General features: G+C 24.3%; 1 protein-coding gene across 1 annotated transcript in view; it reads left to right on the top strand.

The window, feature by feature from the left end:
* Positions 1–4,426, top strand: part of LOC122504153 (headcase protein) — a 272,373-nt gene extending 267,947 nt beyond the window's left edge. The window contains exons 3-5 of the mRNA XM_043615084.1: positions 86–274; positions 1,614–1,799; positions 3,833–4,426. Coding sequence (XP_043471019.1) covers positions 86–274; positions 1,614–1,799; positions 3,833–4,006 — 549 coding nt within the window. The 3' untranslated portion in view covers positions 4,007–4,426. The remainder of the gene's footprint in view (positions 1–85; positions 275–1,613; positions 1,800–3,832) is intronic.
* Positions 4,427–20,120: the final 15,694 nt, after the last annotated feature.

Here is a 20,120-nt window from a genome sequence, read left to right on the forward strand (position 1 = left end):
AATAAAATAAAATATTTTGTTTACTCACCTGTTTTTTATTTTGGCCTTGTTAACTAAAAAACATTTTTTTTTTTTCATTTTACAGATGGAAGATGAAGGTAACCATGGGAACGATGACACGAGATGCTTTATCCTCTCGACCTTAGCGGCTTTGCAGTGGTCCAGGGTGTCCTGTGTCCTTTGCAGAACAGCGATGCTAGTCTTTGATAGGTATCCTCTCGTTGATGGTACCTTCTTCCTGTCTCCAAGGCAACACTCTCACGCCTGCGCTGAGGTAAGAATAAATTCAAACTATTATTAATATTATATAATTATTATTCGTATTATTTATTAGTAATTTATTTGCATTTGCAATTAAATAAATTTTCTTCGAATTTCTAGTAATTTATTTGCAATTGCAATTAAATAATGTTTTTTTTGAATTTCTAGTAATTTATTTGCAGCTGCAAATAAATAAATTTTTTTTTGAATTTCTAGTAATTTATTTCCAATTGCAAATAAATAATTTTTTTTGAATTTCTAGTAATTTATTTGCCATTGCAAATAAATTACTAGAAATTAAAAAAAAATTACCAAACTATTGCAGAGGAAGTCAGAACTCTAAAAAGATTTAATTTTTTTACACTGGGAGGCTACTTTTACACGTATCGAAAATTTGGTTTTGTTTATTAAAGACGTTTTGAATATTTAAAAAAAAATGTAAAATTCTATTTTTATCCGCATAAAAATTAAAGTTTAAATTAAACTGAACCAATCTCTCCTTTTTTTATATTCATCTCTATAGAGATGAATTTAAAAGAAAAGAGGAAGGAAAATAGATTTTTCTTTTTTTTTTACTCATCAGACACGTTTCACTTTCTGCAATTTTCTGTGTGACTGAAAGTGATGACTCTCGAGTTTTGAGAACAAACACTCGGCCATTAAGACATTGACACAAGAGGAGGTTGGCTCTTCTTTCTTTTTTTCATTCCCTTTAAGTCTGCGTCTCTATTTTTTATCCCTCCTATCATTCTTCTTTTCTTTCTATTATCCTGACTTATTCGACTTGCAAAAACCAGACACGGCTAAGCTTTTGGTCAGAAAACAATTTCTCTTGCTAAGTACATATACTCGGGATCAGTATCAATGACTATCGAGATATCTTTAAATTCAATTACATTTTTTACTTATTTTAAAATTATAAAAACAATGAAGAGAGAAAGTAAGAATAAATTTATACATTTTTTTTCTTCTTTAAAAAATTTCTATTTATTAACAATTAGATTATTAATTATTATTAATTTTTATTATTATTACTTTTATTATTATTATATTATTAATATTATTATTTTATTATTATTAATATTTGCAAAGTAAATTATAATTATAATAGTTAAAATATTTTTATTAAAATATTAAATAAAATATTTTTAAAATATTTTAAAACATATTTTTATTTAGTTCTATAATTTAGTTAGTTAAGAGTTAGTCCCTTACAATTTAGTTTCATAATTTAATTTTCCAATATTTAAATAAATAATTTTTAAATTAGAAAAACATAAACTATTTGACGGTAATTTTGTGTTTGTGTTGCAATTATTAATAAATTTTTGGTGTATTTTATGTATTTACAGGTGAAAGTCGAGGGTCGCACACAATTTTTGTCGGCCGTTTGCATGGGTTGCTTGGAGGGTAGCGGAAACGCTCCAGTTCGTTGTCGTTCTTGCACCCAACCTTGGGATGGCTCCAGTCTGGTCCTGGGGACAATGTATAGTTATGATATTTTCGCCGCCATGCCATGTTGCACCGATCGTTTAAAGGTAATTTTTCTTCATCCATCATTTAGAATTTGTACAAATTTTATTAAAATTTCTTTTCTATTTAATTTTTCTTTTTCAAAAAAACTTTCAATTTTTCTTCATTAAAGAAAACAAAAATTTTTATTTTTAAATATCCACTTCCACTTTTGAATAATTTCAAATTCAAAATTTAAAATATCCACTTATTAAATACATAATTAATTGTTGTTGTTTATTATTATTATTTATAGTAATAAAAATTAATTACAAATTTTAATAAAATTCTTTGTAAGAATTTCAATTATTTTCATAAACAATAACATTCTTCGCAGGAATTCAATTATTTTCTAAAATTTTAATGAAATTCTTCGCAATAGTTAAATAATTTTTTTTTAAATATGTAATTAAATTCCTCTTTGGATATTCAATTATTTTTAATACAATTTTACTAAAATTTCTCGAATTCAATTATTTAAAAAAATGTTTAAGGGCATTTGAACCATGATGACGTCACAGATTTAAAACTAATGCTTTGCACAAACTGTGACGTCATCAAGGTTCAAATCCCCTTAATAAAATTTTCCAAAAGAATTCAAATATTTTCATAAATAATAAATTTCTTCTTATGAATTTAATTTTGTTTAGTACAATCCTAAATAAAATTTCTTCTATTTTCAAAGATATTGAAGAAATCCTTTAAAATAATTGAATTATTTATGGAAATTCTAATAAAATTATTCAAAACAATTTAATAATAAAATTATTAATTACAATTATTAACAAAATAGATTTTATTCAAAAAATTAAAACAATTCTATGAAAGAATTCAATTATTCTCAATGTTTTAATAAAATTTCTCCAAAGAATACAATTATTTACAAAAATTCAAAGAAATTCTTCAAAAAATTTCTCTAAAGAATTCAATTATTTTTAAAAATTTAAATAAAATTCTTTGAATTAAATTAATTCAAAAAGTTTGATAAGATTTTTCGAAATAAGAATTTAATGATTTTTAATATTAATTTTAAAATTCAAAACATTTAAATATAGAAAAATTATTGGAATACAGAGACTATTAATAAATCAATTTAATTAATTATTAATTTTTATTATTAATAAAATATAAATGATGATTATTCGAACAAAAAAATAAGAAATGGAAAAAGAAACTTTGAAATTATAAAGAAATGGAAGAAAAATTATCAAAATTCAGATGAAAAATAAAATTGTAAAAAGAATAAAAGTAAAAAAAAGGAGAATACAAGTAAAGGAGCAGCAGTAAAAAAGTAGCGTTTTAAATTAAATTGAAAAAGAACTAAAGTAAAAACAAGCAAAAAAAATTGAATTGAAATGTAATTAAAAATAACAAAATTAAAAGTAATAAAACTGAAGAATTTGAAAAAGATTATGAGTTAAAGAGTAGAATTGAAATTAAATTTTAAATAACAGAAATAAAAATAAGAAAATTGAGGAATTTGGAAAAAAAGTAGAACTGAAACTAAATTGAAAAAGAAATAAAGTAAAAAAAATAAAATTAGAAAAGAGTAAAAGTTTAATAACAATTATTTAGAAACACGATTATTTTAAAAACTTGAAAGAAATTCTCCATAACATTCAATTACTTATAAATTTTCAAATAAAATTATTGTGAACACTCCATTAATTTCCAAAAATTCAAAGAAATTCTTCAAAAAATTTCAATTACTTTCAAACATTTTTATAAAATTCTTTGCAAGAATTCAATTATTTTCAATACAATTTCAAAATTTCTCGAAGGAATTCAATTTTTTAGAAAAATAAAACAAAATAAATAAAATTGAAAAAAGAATTGAAAAAGATTAAAAGTAAAAAAACAAGTAAAAAGGTTGAATTGAAATTGAATTGAACAAAAGTAAAAATAATAGAATCAAAGAGAAATAAAAGAAAAAATAAATAAATAAAAAAGCAGAATTGAAATTTAATTGAAAAAGAACGTAAATAAAAATAAAAAAAATTAACAAACATTTCTAAACCAAAGAAGAAAATTTTTGATTTAATTTTTCTTTCTGTTACAGTGCAACAGCTGCCAGAAGCCCTTGATTCACCCTCATCAGCGACTAAACTTCTACTCAGATTATAGTCGTGTTTTCGCCTGTCCACACTGCAGAACAATGGACGCTCACTTTGTGAAGCCCCTCTCGTCCTGTTTCACTCGCGAACAATTTCAGCTGTACAGTCAGTGGCCGTAACCACTAGGGAGTCTAGTAAACCGCCTAAACACTGCGGGAGACCACCTTTCCTTGAATCCTCTGCTGACTTTACTCCGGGCAACGTTACTTTAGATACATTTTTTTCAATTAAAAAAAAATAACATTCAAACACATACACACAACCAAAAACACAAAAAACACTTTTTTCTCGTTAACGATACTTTTAATACAATTAATGTATTAAAAAATTACGTTAAAGAACACATACTGACAAAAAAATATCAGGGGAAGATGGCCTACTTAAATCAAGAATAAAAAAATTTACAAAAAACAAAAAAAAAAAAACAGAAAATAACAAAATAAAAGGTGAGCGCTTGTACCGCAGACTTCGCTCCGATGACTTCGGTGATAATTAATAATGATTAGGGTCGATTTAAAATAAACGTTAAATAGACAAAATCGTGTTTTTTTACAAAAAAAAAGAATAAGATAGAAAAGAAAAAATGAAAAAAAAAATATAAACCAATATTCGAGACTGACGGACATGTTTCACCGCGGACGCCCGCTGAGACGTGGAAAATCATTCTCCGAAGGCTTAAACGTCATTTTTAAGATTGATTTAATCGTATTTGAATAAATCCATCATTAGCATATATTTCCTAGGCAATTTTTAGTTTTTTAAAATGACATTTTTTTGGTGTTTTGACTGAAGGTATGCTTTTAAGTTTTCATTTTGACTCGAGAGAATGAAGATCAATTTTAACCTTTTTTAACAAGACTCGATTTTTAAAAGAAAAAGAAAAACACCAATTTTTTTTTTAATTAAAAATTTATTTTTTTAATAAAAGTTGATTTTTTATTAAAAATTCTGAATGAATTTTAGAAATAAAAATTTTTATTTGCATTTTGCAAGAAAAATGTCTTTTTGAAAAAGGTTTAATAAATATCAATGTTTGTAATATTTTCTCAAACGACAATATTAATTGTGAACTTTAGTTAAATTTTTTTAGACAATTGAAATAATTACAAAAATTGAATTAAAGTCATTAAAGTCGAAATGAACGAAAAAAAAACCATTTGTTTAGACTATTAGTCTACATAATTATTAAACTATTTATTTAAAAAAATATTAGTCTAAATAATTATTAAACTATTTATTAAAAATATTAGTCTAAATAACTATTAAACAATTTATTTAAACTATTAGTCATAATAATTATTAGAAAATTAATAATAATGATAATTTATCAATAAATTTATAAATATAAAATATTATTAATTATTTAATAATTATTCAGACTGTTAATAAATAGTTTAATTGTCTAAAATATTTGTTTAAATAAATTATTCATTTTAGTCCCAATAAATAAATGAATAAATAAATCTGACTATTGGCCAAAATAAGTTGTTAATAAATTATTTTTATTAATAATTACTTTGACTATTTGTTTGAATAAATAAACTATTGATTTGACTATTAGCCAAAACGAACTATTAATAATTTATTAGTAATTGTCATTAAATAATTATTTAGGCCATTAATAGTTTAATTATTTAAATATTCTTTTTACACTATTAGTTTAAATAAATAAACCATTTGTTTCGTTCGCAGTGAAAAAATAAATGAATAAATAAATTGAACAAAATAAATTATTAATAAATTATTATTTTTGTTTAAAAAAATAGACTATTTGTTTAAATAAATAAACTATTAATTTGTCTATTAACCAGAATGAATTATTAATAATTGTTTAATACTTATTTTGACTGATAATAAATAGTTTAATTATTTAAACTATTTATTTCGAATATTAGTTCAAATAAATAAACTATTCATTCGACCTATAGTCTAAAAAATTGGTTAATAAATTATTAATAAATTATTATTATAATTATTTAATAATAGTCAGTTAGTCTAAATAAATAATCAATGAATTAGTAATAAATTGTTATTATTAATTATTTAATTATTCAGACTATTAATAAATAGTTAAATTGTTTAAACTTTATTTAAACTATTAGTCGAAATAATTTTCTTTAAAAAAAGAACATCTAAATAAATTAATAAATTATTCATTTTGACTTTCAGCGGAAATAAATAAACTATTTATTTCGATTGTTGATCCAAGTAAATAGTTTAAATTATCAAAAAAAATTGATCGAGTCAAAGAAAACTTAACAAACATACAAAAAAATGCTTCATTTCACAATAATTTTTGAAATGAACGCTTTTTTTCATCCATTGGCGTCCACTGAGAAATGTCGCCGTCTCCCGTGCATTTTGCTATAGAGAACAAAAAATAAATTTTCCTTTTTTTTTTTTAATGCAAAATCCGTGCACGCAGTTTCGGAAAAAAAGTGGCAAGTCCCCCCACTCACTTCCTCCCCCCGTCTCATCCGATTATTCAAGCTACATATATATTGCAAAAAAAAAAAAATAAATAATTATGTATTAAAAGAAAAAATGTCATTTCAAGCATTGTAGAATACCACTTCGTATGAGGGGGATTTAATGAAAAATACTATTGTTTGTTACTTAGATAATCGATAACGTTGTTTTTTTACATTTTATTAGTTTGTACGTTAACGCGGCCATGTTATTTTGTTTAAGGATCTGCAAAACTCGTGCGACATAATTCGCTTTAGAGACAGCGTCCAGCCCGCGCCTTTGAGAAAACGATCCCGGTTTTATATCACTTTATATATAAATATATATTAAAAAATAAAAAAAAATAGAAAATCGTTTCATTACAAGAAAAAGTAAATAGTGATATTGAACTTATCACACAATTATGAATTAATATTGAATACGTAATATAAATCATTAATTATGCTAATTATCAAGTATCTAAGTTCAGAAAGTATAAAGAAAAATACTATGTTTGAAAATATTGAAAGAGAGAAAGGGAAAGTGAGAGTAAGAGTAAGAGTAAGAGTGACAGTGAGAGTGAGAATGACAGTAAGAGTGAGTGAGAGAGACAGAAAGAGAGGAAAAGAAAGAAAAAGTAAATCAAGAGAGAAAAAATATACAAATGAGATAAAAATCAGGAAACGTTTTTTCTTAACTAGCAATTATTATTTTTTATTACTATCATATAAGATTCCTGATATCTCGGTGAATTTTGTATAATTTTAGTCCCAATTATATTCCTATATTGGAACATTTTTTTTTTTTTGGCTTTCACACTGTATTAATTTCTTTTTAATATATTTTTAATTGTAAATTGATTTTGTTTTGTTTTTCTATTATTCCTTGAGTTCTTTTTTTTCACAATTTCTGTTCTATTATATCCTGAATACTTTTTTTCCAGTTTCTTTTAGTTCCTGAAATTTTTTTCAGTTACTATTCAATTGTTCCTGAGAAAATTTATCTTTGAAATGAATTTTTCAGTTTCTTTTGTTTCTGAAAAAGAATTTTTCAGTTTCTATTGTTTTTAAAAAGAATTTTTCAGTTTCTATTGTTCTTGAAAAGAATTTATCTCTGAAAAATTTTTCATCTTTACTTTTATAAATCGCAACAAAAAAAGAAAATGTGATTTTCTTTTGTGGTGGAAAGAAATCGAGCGTTTTTTCAAAAGTGGGGCAATTCTTTTTTTTTGCAATCACAACGTCTTTAATGAGAGCGAAAGGCAAAAGGAATTTTCGAATAAAATTTTTTTTAGGCGATGCTGGTCGTTGCTATCGACCTGAGAATTGTCAGCAATAATTTGGTCAAAACTTAGAAGCAAAATAGAAAAAATTTTATTACTATCAGTCACTATTATTATTCGTCTCTATTATTATAAATCACAATTATTATTCATTAACTAAAAACATTGAAAAAGTGAATCTAAAAAGTAATTTTTCTTCCTTTATAAAATTTCACCGAATTTTGTGAATTTCTTTTTGCCCATGAGACTAACGCAGCTAATTAAATCAACGCTAATGAAGACTAACGATTAAAAACCGAATAAATGAAATATCACGAATATGTTACTGAGGGTACTGACTTTCTAAAAAAAAAAAAAAAACGAAAAGAAAGAAAAAATGCAGAAAAAAAGAAAGGGACAAATTTTATTTGAAAAATTTTTGGATAGCCACATTTTGTTCGAATATTTCTCAGAGTGCCAAAAGTGACTCTCGAACAAAGAGGATAGTTTTTTAAGAACACGATAAATTTTTACTAGACCTAAAAAAAGACAGTGAAAATAAAAATAAATCCGGTTAAATAAATTCTATCAAATAGAATAATTATGATGAATATAATTAATCAATTAATTAATTAATTAACTACTTAATTTATTGATAGATTGATTGATCAATTGGTTAATTAATTACTTGACTAATTGATTGCATAATTGGTTATTTGATTATAATTCATTAATTGATTATAATTAATTTAAAAATTAAAAAATTATAATTTCTATAATTAACTATAAATATGTTATTAAAGAAAGCAACACAAGTTTCGAAAATTATATTGAAACTTGAGAAAATCCGAATCTTCCTATTTAGAAAAAAGGGTGAAATTTTCTTTTTTTTTCTTTTTAAAATATATATTAAAGAGATATTTCACTTTCCTCGACGTAGCTAAAAGTCATTCTAGCCAAAAAGTAATTATTTCTAGATAAACGTAATTGTAGGTTACTTAGTTGTGTCGATGTACAGAAAAAAAGTAAAAGGAAATTTAAGTTATACGCGAGAAGTAAAAACGAAAAAACAAGCGATGAATATTTACAACAATGAAAATTGACTTCTATTTGTTTTAATTTTCGTTACCAATTATTTTTGCCCCAGTCATAAAGTTATTTTGGTTTTTATTTAAAATTCTAATTTCAAGCAATTCAGATTCAAATTCAATCATTTTTTGAATACTTTGATTATTTTCTAAATACTACAATCAGTTTTTAAACACTTCCATAATTTTTTTAAAAAGTTTTTTTTAAGTATTTCTTTTTGAAAATTATTTTTCACCCAATTAGTTTCAATCTGAATATCAAATTTTGTACGAATTTTTTTTTTTATTTGGCTCAATGTACATTTTTTTAAATTCAAAGCGTCAGTGAAGTTCATAACGTTTACTATCAACGTAAATCAATTCACTTTTATTTTGAGTCCATAAAAAAGAATACTACATCAGACTGCAAAAAAAAGTTGTAAAACTTTTAAAATTGATTTTCTATAAAGAAATTAATTTTTTTATATGGAAATAGACATTTTATACTGAAATAAATTTTTTATACTGAAAACGTTTTGCTACATAGAAATAAATTTTCTATATAAACATAAATTTCTCTCGGAAAAAAATCTTAATAAATAACTTCCTGTTGAATTTCTATATAGAAATTAATGTTCATCTAAAAAAAAATTTAATAACCAAATTTTTCGTAAAATTTTTATATAGAAATTAATTTACTATACAGAAATTAATTTTTTATAAATAGATATTAATTTTCCTCCGCGAGAAAATTTTTCACAGAATTTTCTTATGGATATCATATTCCTCTGAGGAATTTTTTAATTGAAAAATTTTCTCAGAGGACAATTATTATAATTTCTATATGAAAATTCTATATAGAAAATTTTTCTTAATTAAAATTTTTCTCCGAGGAAAATTAATTAATATCGAACAAAAAATTAAATTTCCCATTCAAAAAAATTCGCATTGAGAACCAAAAAAAGAAAAACTTTGAAACATGAAATATAATTTCAAATAGAAAATTAAATTAAACTCAACAGAAAAAAAAAATCGATTGAATTTGAATCAGAATTTTTTAGCATAATTTTTTTTTCGCATCTGGTTATCCAAGATAAAAAAAAAAAAGATAAAAAGTTACGAGAATGAGAGCGTGTGATAGAGAAGGAGAATGAGAGAGAAAGAATGATGAGTGAGCGAAAGTTTTTAATAAATGTAAAAAAGTTTTTAAATACTAAAAATTGCGTACTCCCTACTATTTTCAATTCAGTTCCTAAACCACGGCCGCATTAATGATGTCATATTAAGAAGGAGTTTACACCGTAAGCCTTAAATATAAGTCTCCGCGAGCATAAACGGATATGCCTCCATGAGGATAAACTTGCGTCTGCGCAAAGTGTTTGCCTGCAGCTGTGTTGTGAAAGAGTTTGCCTTGACCACGTGTTCGCGCAGGCGCAAATATATGCTCCTGGAGGTATATCCGTTTATGCGCGCGGAGGCTTATATTTAAGGCTTACGGTGTAAACTCCTTCTAAATGAGGGAAGAAAAAGCGTTGAAAGGAAGTTTAATGTTGCACGTTCCCGTCTTTTGCTTTCGGTCTCGCCACTTCCTTCAAAACAGAAATTCCTTGAAAAATAATGTGTGAAATTTAAAGCTTATATCCAGTATTGTTGAAAATTGCTCTATTTAGAGAAATTAATTAATTTTGTGAACGAAAATAATAAAAAAAAATTCAACAAAAGTTATAAATCTTACGAATTTTCTTACGAAAATGAAGCAATAAAGTTTGATAATTGCAGATAATTTATCATTTTCAAATCACAATAAATTTTTCGTAAAGTGAAGTTAGATAAAGTTTATAATATTTTAAAAAAGTTTAAATTTTAATTCAACAAATGATTTATATTTTTATTTAATAAAATAATAAAGATAAGAATAAAATAAATCATATAAACAGAGATAAACAAGGATAAAAATAAAATAAAGAAGAAGATAAATTATGACATGGATAAACAAAAATCCAAATTCAAAGTAAAATTTAAATTGTAATTCAAATTAAAATTCAAATTGAAACTTAAATTTAAATTCAAAATTGAAATTTAAAGAATTTTTTAGAAGAGAATAAAAATTCATAATTTTTATTCTTTAATAAAAATTAATCACGAATTTAAAAATTCCCTAAGATTGAGAATTTGTTTTTCCAAACAGTAACAGAATTTATAACAAATAAATTTAAATAATAAATAAAAAGACTTTTCAAAGAGGAAAAAATCGTTAACTTTAATTAAATCGTTCTTTATACTGAATTTCTGTTTCGAGAAGGAATTATCGGCGAGACTTGTCATCCCCTTTTTTCCAAGTGGAACACAATGTTTACTGTGACTATCAAGCAAAAGATATTATATCTACAATCATTAGATTGTGGAACGCAGGCACGCGAACGTTAAACCGATTCGATCGCGCCTACCATGAAATTATATATACCAAAAGTCCCTAATCAAATCGACGTACCTAAAAGTTAATAAAAATAAAAAGAGAGAGGAAAAAGCGGCAAGTTAATGAAACAAAAAAAATTGAAGAGAAAAGTGCTTTTTAAATCGATAAGAAAAGTGTCTTTTGGATCGAAAAAAAAAATCACGATTTAATGCGAAAAGAAAGAAAAAGAAAAAAGGAGAAAAAGAAAGAAAAAGAAAGAAGGAAAAGAAAAAAGGAAAAGAAGGAAGGAAAAAAAAGAAGGAAAACAGAAAAGGAAAAGAAAAAAGAGAAATAAAAGAAAGAAAAAGAGAAGGAAAGGGAGAAAGAAAAAGAGAAAAGAAATAAGAAGGAAAGAAAGAAAGAAAAAGAAAGAAGAAAAAAAGAAAGGTAAGAAAAAAATATTGAAAGAGAAAAAATATTCTAGTATAGCGAAAAAAATACAAATAAGTTTCGCTCTATCTGGCATATAGAGCGTAGAAAAAGAGTAGGAGAGAAGAGAAAAGAAAAAAAAAGAAAGAGAGATTGAGGGAAAGAATTTACAAAATCAGAAAAAGGGAAGAAAATATTCCCCCCCTTTTTTCCCATTTTACTGTAAATCCTCATCCCTTATGTGTATATAAAGAAATGGTCCGCGAGTCTTCTAAAAAAAAAACAATAAAATTTTTTTCTATATATTTGATCGTAGATTCGACGTATTTGCTCTGTGTAATGAGTAGGATAAAACTTTTTTTTTATTATTCCCAATAATCGTACAATTTTTATACATTTGCTATACCTGCTCACGTGTATATATAAATATATCAAAGTCAAATCGTTTTCCCAATTCCAAAAAAACAATTGAGCCAAGCTCTCTCAGCTTCCCTTTCAAAAAACAAAAAAAAAAAAAAAAACAAATCTTCCCACATGAGGAAGCAAAAAAGAAAAACACAAAAAAAAATTCTGTTTTTCTTTTTTGCCTTAAGTTTTGGTTCAAGAAAAAAAAGTACAAGAAAATTCCCTTTTTTATTAACGATTTGCCTATGAAAATATCAAAATATACACAATTTATGTAGAAAGTGAAATTTTTGTATCGATGTTTTTAGACGAGAGATTTATATATGATTTCGACATTTGTTCGGTGTGAATGCTTCAATCATTTATCAACCGACTTTGTCGATATTCACCGCGAAATAATATATTATAAATAAATATTTAAAAAAAAAAATGTGTATAGCTCGATCTTTTTGAATAATTATATTAAAAAATTAGAAGCAATCGCGTTGGATAAGTTTTTCTTTTTTTTTTTTGATCGGAAAATTTGTAAGAACAAGAAAGAAATGGAATGGTATTATAATATTATGTGGTTGAAATATGAATAGAGTTTAGATTAGAATTTTTGCAAGAAATGGTTTAGGAGAGTCGTCGATTTATATATACATTTGGAGTAAAATTTAAGAGAGAAAAAGAAAAAATAGTAATGAACCGGGGGAGAAGATTTATTTATTGTTCAGTCTCAGATCGCGTTGAACGTTGATGAAAACAAAAAGTAAGAAAAAGAGTAGGAAAAAAAAAATTTACAAAAAAAAACAAAAAAAAAAATATTGTCTTTAAAAAATAATTACATTAAAAAAAAGGGTATCGCGAGAAAATCGGTGAGACGGAGCTTTCCGATTTAATAGGTTTTTTTATCGTGTCATGTATAATTATTATTCGTAGGTACGTATATTTGCAAATGAATATTTGTATGAGTCGTTTTTTTATATAATATATATATAAATATATATTTAAATATTAGGAATATTTTCAAATCGATCGTAATCGACTGTAAGGTAAAAAAAACACACAAAAAGTTTTTTAAACGCTCCGGATACGCATTATCAGTGTGTGTGTGTGTGTAATATCTTTAAACAAAAAGTGTATCTTAGGAAGTAAGATTTTCAGCTGTGGTAGACAACTACATAGATACTATTCGTGATTTAGAACCGTTGTTGAAATTCTCGCTTCTGTAATTTGCAATTTTTTCTCTATACTTGGCATTTTTTCTAATAAAAAATCCACTATGGAAAAATTTATTAATTATTTAATTTTGATTTTAAAAAAATCCGAAGTTTAAAACTGAAAAAACACCAGAAAGTCGGTTCGGAAGAAAATTACAGACTCTTCCGATCGGACAATAATAATAGCTCAGTTGATAAGGTCACGGATTGCGATTCTCGACGTCTGGGGTTCGAATCCCTGCGGAGGTTCCAATATTAAAAAAAAAATACAAACTGGGATTAAAAAGGAAATTTTAAAAGTTACGATTCTGGGGGAAAAGATTAAATACTCAAACAGAGGAGGAAATAAATTACTTGTTTTAATTTAATCCACTGTGAGTAGTACTAATTACGAACAAGTAATAAATTACTAATTACGAACTGAATACAAATCGAATTACAATTTTCTGGGAAATATGAATAAAAAATTAAAAAAAATATAAAACCAGTCGGTAGGATTCGAACCCAAGTCGAAAAAACCAAACGATCAGTAACCATACCAACCAGACCGTGCCACACACAAAACAGTTTCTCCCCCAAACTTCAAATTCGAACCCAAAAAACAATGCCAATTATTCCGAAATTCGAATTGACATTACAAGAGCGTGAAAATTCAAGAAAAACCAACGGATTTCTAGCACGTAGGTACGCATATAAAAATAAGGAAAACGACGCCGGGTCCTTTTTTTTAAAAAATATAGAATTCGCTATATAAAAACAAAAATTTAAACTCGTTTCCCCCCAAATGATTGCAATTTCAATCTAAAGAAAAGATTTCTTAGGCGTTAATTAATTAAGAAAAATGTAAATATAGTTAATTGTTTCGTGTATAAGTAAGAAAATGAAAGAATTTTTTCCTATTAATTTATAATACGGAAAATAAAAAAAAATCTGACAATCTTTTCTCTAATTGATTTTGCGACCTAATAAATCAGCCGGCAAAAAAAAAAATTGAAATACATTTTTTGTTTTCTTAGAAAAGCATAATCTTTGCGCGATATAATGATCAAAGCGTGGTTTATTAAAAAGAAAATAACTCCCCTTAAGAAAAAAAAAGGAAAAGTAAAACAGTGGAGAGAGAGAGAAAAAAACGCGTATAGCTGATTAGAAAAAATACGCGTGCCATTGTCGCGAGAGAAGGATGGTACGCGAAAAAAACGGTGATATTTTGTGATCATCTTGGTGTAACCTGAATTCCTCGACTCCCCCCCCCCCCCACCCACCCACCTCTTCCTCTTTAAACTTTGATTGAAAAAATTGATTTTTCTTTTTTTAATATTGACAAAAAGGTCCATTTCGAAATATGAAAATAATTATGATAAAATTTAATTTTAATAAAATTTTTATTTCTACGTAAATTTTAATTGGAATTTTCAATATTAATTGCTATTGATTATAATTGTAGTTAATTGTAATTATAGTAAAATAATTGTAATAAGATAATAATAGTAACATATAATTATGATAGTATAATTATATTAAAAAATAATTATGGTACTATAATTTATTTTATAATTTTTTTTTTATAAAAAGTTTTTGTCTTCTTTTTATCTTTCTTGATACCGCGTTCAATATAAATGCAGAATTCAAAAATGAAATTTTCAATTATAATAAAATTACATTTTTTTTCATAGAAATTAAAAATTAAAATTTTTAATTACAATAAAAATAAATTTTTGCCATAGAAATTAAAAATTAAAATGTTTAATTACAATAAAATCAAATTTTTTCCATAGAAATTAAAATTTTAAATAAAATTTTAATAAAATTAAATTTTCCCACAGAAATGGATCTCAATTTGGGAAAGAAAATACTTAAGGCAATGTCAGACATTTATAAGAGAAAAATCATCCATAGCGCACTGTGACTATATTAAGATGAATAATACTTAATAATACACTTTATATATATATAGTAAATATATTATGAATTTTTGATAAATCTCAGGCAAAGTAAAGTGAAACTTATTAGAGTCATAGTGATTTTTTTTACTCCAAAAATTCCCCCCCCCCTACCTCCTTCAATAATATATAAATATCAGACACCGACACATAATTTACCTTTATAGTCGTATTTTCATTGATTTAATATAATCGTTGTCCTTAGTCGAATTTTTTACCTGTTTTTTTTTAATAATATTATTCTTATTATCTATTTTCGTTTTAAATGGTCATCGGTTATTGCATAGCGATGCTTTTTCTTATTAATATTATTAATTGAATAATTAATTAAATATAATTAGTATCATTGCGTTATGATTGCACATTTATCGAATAGTTTTTGCGCAGGGGTAGCGATAGAGAGGCTCGATCTTGATCGACGATTTTTTTTATTAGTCTTATGATAATAATTAATTGACTATTATGATAAATATTATTCTCTTTATTATTCTTATTATTATCATCTTTATTATTATTATTTATTTTTATTATTACTAATTACTTTTACTTTTTTTTAATTTCTACTATTTTATTATTTCTATTATTTTTTCATTAATATTGGTATTGTAATTAATACTATTATTACTAATGTTATTAATAATACCATTAATATAAATAATATTATTAATAGTTTAGTACAGTGTAATAATAATAATGTTAATAATAGTTAATATTATTATTATTTTTATTATAGTTATAATAATAACATTTATTTTAAATTTATTGATTTATTATTTATTTAATACTTAAATAAAATAATTATTATTAATATTATTATTATTATTATTATTATTATTATTATTATTATTATTATTATTATTTTTATTATTATTATTATTAAAATTTTTTTCGCTGAGAGGAATTAAAATAACGCCCATATGCACGTTTTTATCAGCCGGACCGCAAAATAAATTGTGTGACGTTATCGGCACCACGATTACATATATATATAAAAAGATATATATTATCATATCTAGACGTTACGTAGACGTTTTTTTGTATATGTAACTAATAATATATGTAATTTCAATCGTTTCGATTTTAAAATATGAACCAGTTGTATTCTGTATAGTAGCTCGATCGTTAACTTTGCGAATAATCACATCGATATATTATAATTATTTTTTTTCTCTTAATTAAAAAAAAAAAAAAAATGAAAAGCGACAGGTTTCGTTCCATGTTATTTCATCACACGTTATATTATCACTGTACTTATATAATTTTTCCGAATAAATTACCAAAAAAAATTTTGAATTCTTTTTCTCGAAAAGAAAAATTGGTAGTTTTCGGTATAAAATATTTATACAGTTGATGATCAATCAAAAAAAAAAAAAATAATAATTCGGGTATCATTTACCCTCGATGATTATAAAAGTAAAATATTTTTCCCGTTTCCAAAGGTCTTGACTTGGAAAAAAGAAAATATTGCTTAATAAGATTTTTTTTCCAAAAGAAATTCTTTTTTTCGAAAAGAAATTCTTCTTGTCGGAAAGAAATTCTCGAAAAGAAATTCTTTTTTTCAGAAAGAAATTTCTTTGTTCGAAGAAAAATTTATTCTCTCAAGGAATTTTTTTGTTTTTTGCAAAAAAAAAATTTTTTTCCATGAAAAGCTCAAGACTTTTGTGATTAGAATGTGACACTGATGCGGAATAGCCTTTCTTTTAGGATATTTAAAAAGATGTTACGACGTACAAAGGGAATAAAAAAAAATGAAAGAAAAGGAGATACTCGCCGATATATAATGGCCGCAGTCAAATGAAACGATAAAATGTGATTAAAAAAAAAAAGTGAGCCTCGAGCATCGGAGAGTCTTTCTGGGTCAGTTTTTAAATCCTTCCCACGCCATCTGAAAGAAAAAAAAATGAGAAAAAAATAAGGGGGCGGGAGGGGGAAGGGAATGAAAGGATTATCTGCATGTGTCACGTGAAGACTCTCTGGTAATCTTGGCCCCACAACTCCCGATTAAGTTTCACAGATTTTTAATCCCTCCATTCAATTATCCACTGTTTCAAATCGGAGCACTAGAAAAATTATTCCTCTAATTCCATATAAGTCGTGTAATTATATGTAGATTGTCCGTTGTTACTGATATTAGAGGAAAGAGACAAATTTTATCGAGTGGCACTGTTGGAGAGAGATTTTGTTTTTCTTGACAATTTTTTTTTTGTTTGTTTTTTTATGACAAACCTTTATATTTGACTCTCGAGCAAATTTTTATTGTGAGTTAATATTTTTCTTGAATTTCCAATTTTTTTGATTATTTATTTATTTATTCATATAAATGGGCTTATTATAAATTTATTTTGTCAATTTTTTATTTTCTTAATTTTTATTACTTACTGATTTATTTTTTATTATTTTTTTCCTCTTTATTGTTTTTTCATTTATTTTTTTCCACACTGAGTTATTTTTCCATTTGTTCAATTATTTTTTTCTTTACTAATTTATTTTTCCATTTATTCATTTACTTTTTCTTTACTGATTTATTTTTTATTTGTTCATTAATTTTTTCTTTCCTGATTAATTTTTTTGTCGATTTATTTTTTTCCGTTTTTTACTAAGAAAGAAAAATTTATTGACAAAAAGAAAATTAAGTTTTTGTAAATTATCCTTGAAAATATTTTGAATTCCTTTCGAATTTTGTTCTTCTATTATTTATAAATTATTTTTGTATATAAGAAAAATATTTTTTGTATTTTTTTACAATTTTTTAAAAAATGCCTTGAAGGACGAATCTTGAAAACTATTTTTGGAAAAAAATTTTATTTTTCCTAAATTTGTACTTTACTTATTCTGCTACTTTTCTAATTACTGTTTTTTTTTTAATTTTCCATTACAAAAAGTTTTACTGTCTCAAATTAATTTTTATTTTTTTATTTATTCAATTTTTAATTATTTATGTCCGAAATTATAAAATTTATTCAATTTTAGAAGAGATTTTTTGTTTATTAAAAAAATTGTTTCTGCATTTTTTTCGATAGAAATAATGAATAATAAAAATAGAAATAAATAATAATAAATAATAATAATAAAAATCAGTAATAAAAAGTAGTTATAAATATAAATAATAATTAAAAATAAAAAAAAATAATAAAAATACTCCAGATTTCGATACTCTAGAGAATTATTATTTTCTTTTTAATCAAGTACATTAATAAAAAAATTAATTTTTTCTCTGTCAATAAATTTTATATTCTGAACTAAACATTCAAAAATTTTTTTGAAAAATTCCCCTATTTCTAGAATTGTATTTCGAATCAAAAAAATTTTTTTTTGGTAAAAATTCTACATTTTGTTTCCATTTTGTACTTTTTCTAGTTTTTCGCATTTTGTACTTCTTGTTTGTATTTTTTTTTTTTTTTTTTTTTTTTTTTTTGAAGGGTTTAATTTTAACGAAGAATTTTTTTTCAGCTTGAGATTGAAATGTGATAGGAGAAATTTTGACGAGAGTCAAATGGGTTGTCATAAATGTCAGTTAACGTCGTACACACACCGGCTGTCTTTCACACTCTGCGGTTGAAAAAGTCGAGTTCCCAGTTGTCAACGAATATGAGCAATGAGCATTCCAGTTCTTTTCTTTTTGTTAATTTATTTTTAAAATTTAATAAGAAACCTAAAAAAAAGAATTAAATCTCAGCAAATACTTCAGGGACCTTGTGAAACCCACTATTTGACAAATTTATTTTCTAAGGAGAAGATGGAATGAATTTTTTCATTTTTATTTCCCACTTGTACTCAAAAGAAAATTTCATTTCAAAAATTAATAAAAATAAAAATAAGAAAATTTCACTGCAAAAAAATAGTAAGAATAGAAAAATAAGGAAATTTCACTTAAAAAATTAGTAAAAATGGAAAAATAAGTAAATTATGAGTAAATGAGAAATGAAATAGTAAATAATAAAAATAATAAATGACAATGAAAACAATAAACAATATAGTGAAAATAATAAGAAAAATAATCAATGATAACAAATTATAATTCGAAAAAAATTGTAAAAGTGTAAAAATACTCTAATTGGAAATAACGAAAGAAAAAATTCGAAGGATACATTTTTTTTGTCAATTTTATTTCGATTGAAATTTGAATACTTCTGGGAACTCGACGAGAATCGAATATTTTAGTCAAAAAGGTACAAATGTACATAGAAAAAATAGCGTTGTTATTAACATTTCGCGTCACTGCTCACGCGGGTATCTCACAGCGAAAATGGTGTTTCAATTCATAAAAAAAAATCGAAGGGCTTTGAATTTTTGAGAAAAAAAATTCGAAACTCCTCGATTCAGGCCTAAATGAAACGCGGACAGACAAAAAAAAGGACACGCTGAGTTCAAGTCACTGATAATATTTCACTCGAATGACTTTTATGAAAAAAACTCAATTTTTATTCTGATTAAAAATTATTTTATTTTTGTATTTTTTTTTCGTCTTTTTTAAATGTTTTTCTAATTTTTCTATTTGTTATTATTATTTTCGTATTTTTTTATTATTTCTTTTGTTTTTGTATTTTTGATTATTATTTTTCTAATTTTTGCATTTTTTACTATCATTTTCTTTATTTTGGTATTTTTTATCATTAAACAAAAAAAAATTAGTCAAGACATGAAAAAAATGACATTGTTTTAATTTTTTTTTTTTTTCTATTTCTACTCGTATGCCACTTTTCATAAAAGTCAAATTTCACAGCTCTGGATCGAAAATCGAAGTTTAAGAAAGAAAGAAAGAAAATAATATATCGAATGTTAGGTGGAAAAAAAATCTCAGGTCTAACAATTTTATTATCAGGAAACGACTCTTCCTTAATCCTCAGAAAACCGTGGCTCCGATTCGATCAAGCTCACAATATTATAAAGAAAAAAAATATTCTAACGCTTTAAACACACAAAAAAAATATCCTATATATATAATCGAAAAAGCTCACTAAATTAAAAAAAAGTGAGACAAACGAACTGTTTTTTTCCTTCCCTAGAAATTAAATTTATCATTTTTTTTCAAATAATATAATCGATAGTCTATAATATCGCAATATCGTTCCCAAAAAAAAACCCC

The sequence above is a fragment of the Leptopilina heterotoma genome, unplaced genomic scaffold, assembly GCF_015476425.1.
Source record: "Leptopilina heterotoma isolate Lh14 unplaced genomic scaffold, ASM1547642v1 Lhet_281, whole genome shotgun sequence".
NCBI classification, from domain to species: Eukaryota; Metazoa; Arthropoda; class Insecta; order Hymenoptera; family Figitidae; genus Leptopilina; species Leptopilina heterotoma.